Source organism: Octopus bimaculoides, chromosome 20 (assembly GCF_001194135.2).
Source record: "Octopus bimaculoides isolate UCB-OBI-ISO-001 chromosome 20, ASM119413v2, whole genome shotgun sequence".
Taxonomy (NCBI): domain Eukaryota; kingdom Metazoa; phylum Mollusca; class Cephalopoda; order Octopoda; family Octopodidae; genus Octopus; species Octopus bimaculoides.
The window spans coordinates 46,464,261-46,467,122 of NC_069000.1; the positions used below are offsets into that span (position 1 = coordinate 46,464,261).

Consider the following 2,862-nt stretch of genomic DNA (forward strand, 5'->3'; position numbering starts at 1 on the left):
TATATATATATATATATACACACACACACACACATATATATATGAAGTTTTTACCCACCAATTTTCATTCACAAGAATTAGCCTGAAGTTAAAATAAAAAACTTCTCCCCACCGTGTCATGCAATGGAAATGAACTCACAACCACGCATTTGGGAGTTAAACTCCTGGACCGTGCATCACAGATTATAAAGATAGAAATGTAAATAAATAAACAAAAATAACCAAAAAAAAAAATAAAGGATAATAATTTTATTAAATAAACAAATAATATATAAATATGAAAAATAAATTTAAAATATAATAAAATTATCAACAAAAATAATTATTTTTATTATTAAATATGATAGATAATTTGTTCAGGCACACAAGCTCCGATTTATAGAAGAGGAAGAATGGGAAGTGGTTATATGCATGCCTTTCTCAAGAGTGTAGAGTATATATATATATATATGTGTGTGTGTGAAACAATGGCACCGGTGAATTATACAAAAAAATTAAGATATAAAATGCTTTATGAAAACATAAATACCAATAATATAATGGGGGTAGGCTTAATAATTAAGATGTCCTAGGGGCTCCCTTACAGGATCATATAAATAACAGTTAAGTAGTGAGGCAGATAAAGCAACCCAGAATTATAATCTTTTCTCCTACAGGCAAACAACCTGGAATTTGAGAGTGGTGGGGTTAATTGATTATATCGACCCCAGGACTTGACTCATACTTATTCTATCAACCCCCAAAAGGATCAAAGGCAAAGTTGACCTCGGTGGAATTTGAACCCTGAATGTAAAGACTGACAAAATACTGCTAAGCATAAAGTCAGGCATGGAACCGATTCTGCCAGCATGCCACCTTATGTGAATGGAATTATAAAAGACGGCCAAGACGACCTAGAGGCTCCCTCACCGGTTTGTATGAATAACAGTTAAGTATTGAGGTTGATTAAATATTCCAATCAATCGTTTTAAATTGAAAAGCAATTATAAGAGAAATCTAAGACAATTCAGAGACTCCCTCACTGGGTCCAATAAATCACAGTTAAGTACCAAGGTAGATCCACACTACCTACAAATCATCCTGGATTTGAATACAAAACACATTAGAATTATATCCAACACGGCCCACAACGCATATCAAAACACTACCACACCTCCACTAAACACGAGTGGCACTCAACTGGAGATCTCACAGTCACTCCAAATACGAGGCAACACTATAACCAAGGATCTCACCAGGCAAAAACTCAACCCCATCATAGCTAGAATCTCATCTCAAAGACTGGGTCCTTCTTTTTAGGGCCAGAAAATATATCAGCCCCACCCCACCCCACAATAGTTTCTACAGCTGCATGTTCTTCCTAATGCCAACTTTAATAGAAGTCTTCAGATCCATACAAGAATCTAAACTTGGAACATTAATATAAGAAAAAAATATATATAATAATTCTAGAGCCCCTTTTACATACAGCAGTGGACTCCACTTATTGACAGCCAGGTAGACCGGGCCATGGAGTGTCATGTTTCCTGCCAGGTGCATATTAACATAGGTAGATGGCTATAAGCTAAACACTCGGTAGTTCTATCTCACAAAATACTCAGGCTTTTCTTCAGTATTGAGTCCTTCTTTGTTTTCATTGAAAGTTACCTGTCGTTTTTAATTTCATTTAAAAAAAAAAAAAATTTCAAATCGATATAAATAATATATACATATATTATATATATATAGATATTATATATATATATATATATATATATGTCATATATGTCCACTGGACAAAATTGAGCAATTGAGGTGAAAGGATAGTATAATCATTTGAATTTTTTTTTAGTTTTGTGTGTGTGTGTGTGTGTGCATGCGTGTGTGCATGTATCTATATATGCATATGTTATTAGAGTTTGGCTCAGTTTCATGGGCATGAACAACACGTCCATCTCCTCAGATATTCAGAGACAAGAAACGTTATGTCATGCTGTCTCTGTTAATGGAACTTTAAACAAAGCCAAACTTATTAAATACATATAACCCCAACTGAATGAGTTGAGTGTTACTTCCTTGCAACAGTCATACACATATATATATATATATATATATATATGTGTATATATATATAATTTATATTTTATACTGTGAAACTTAATTTAATTTTAATTTTTGATAAATTGATTTTAATTGAGTTTTTACCTGTAATTTTGGATTTTTATCCCTAATATTATTAATATAATATACATATATGTATCAGGGGGAAGTGCTTCTATATACACACATTTAATCTATATCTGTGTGTGTGTGTATGTATATACAATGTGTACACATCTGAATAGTCTGTATATAAATGTGTGTGTGTGTGTAAAATGCAATTGCTTGTCTCTAAACACATCCTGAAAATCTGAAGTAGAGACATGAAATTGTGTAGAGAATGCAACAATGCTACCAAATCTCACCTTTAATGGAAGAATTTTGACAACTTTTGGCATCGGCCACTTTGAAATTATCAGCGTCACCATTATCTTCATCACTGCCAGCAGCAACTTTAGCCATTTTATTGGGATGCAAGTCTTTTAACAATTCAGGGCCGCACTCCTTTTCCAACTTCCTTTTTTTGGAAAGGAAGCTGGCCAAAGATGGTGAACCATTCTCTTTGAGATGAGATTGTGATGCCAATGTTTTGGAACCTGAACACAGAGGCATGATTTTCTTATCAGAACTAACAGAGTTTGTTACTTTTGAAGAATTGGTGATAAGTTTCTTATTGGAACTATTACTAACAGAGTTAGTGTCTTTTGAAGAATTGGTGGCATTTTTCTCTTTTAATTTTGGGGAACCATTCTCTTTCAGGTGAGATTGTGATGCCAATGTTTT

At 33.3% G+C, this 2,862-nt stretch overlaps 1 protein-coding gene across 1 annotated transcript in view; it reads right to left on the minus strand.

The window, feature by feature from the left end:
• The window catches only part of LOC106874355 (methyl-CpG-binding domain protein 4), a 9,977-nt gene extending 7,121 nt beyond the window's left edge, over positions 1 to 2,856 (minus strand). The window contains exon 1 of the mRNA XM_014922066.2: positions 2,445 to 2,856. Coding sequence (XP_014777552.1) covers positions 2,445 to 2,691 — 247 coding nt within the window. The 5' untranslated portion in view covers positions 2,692 to 2,856. The remainder of the gene's footprint in view (positions 1 to 2,444) is intronic.
• Between the last annotated feature and the right edge of the window lie 6 nt (positions 2,857 to 2,862).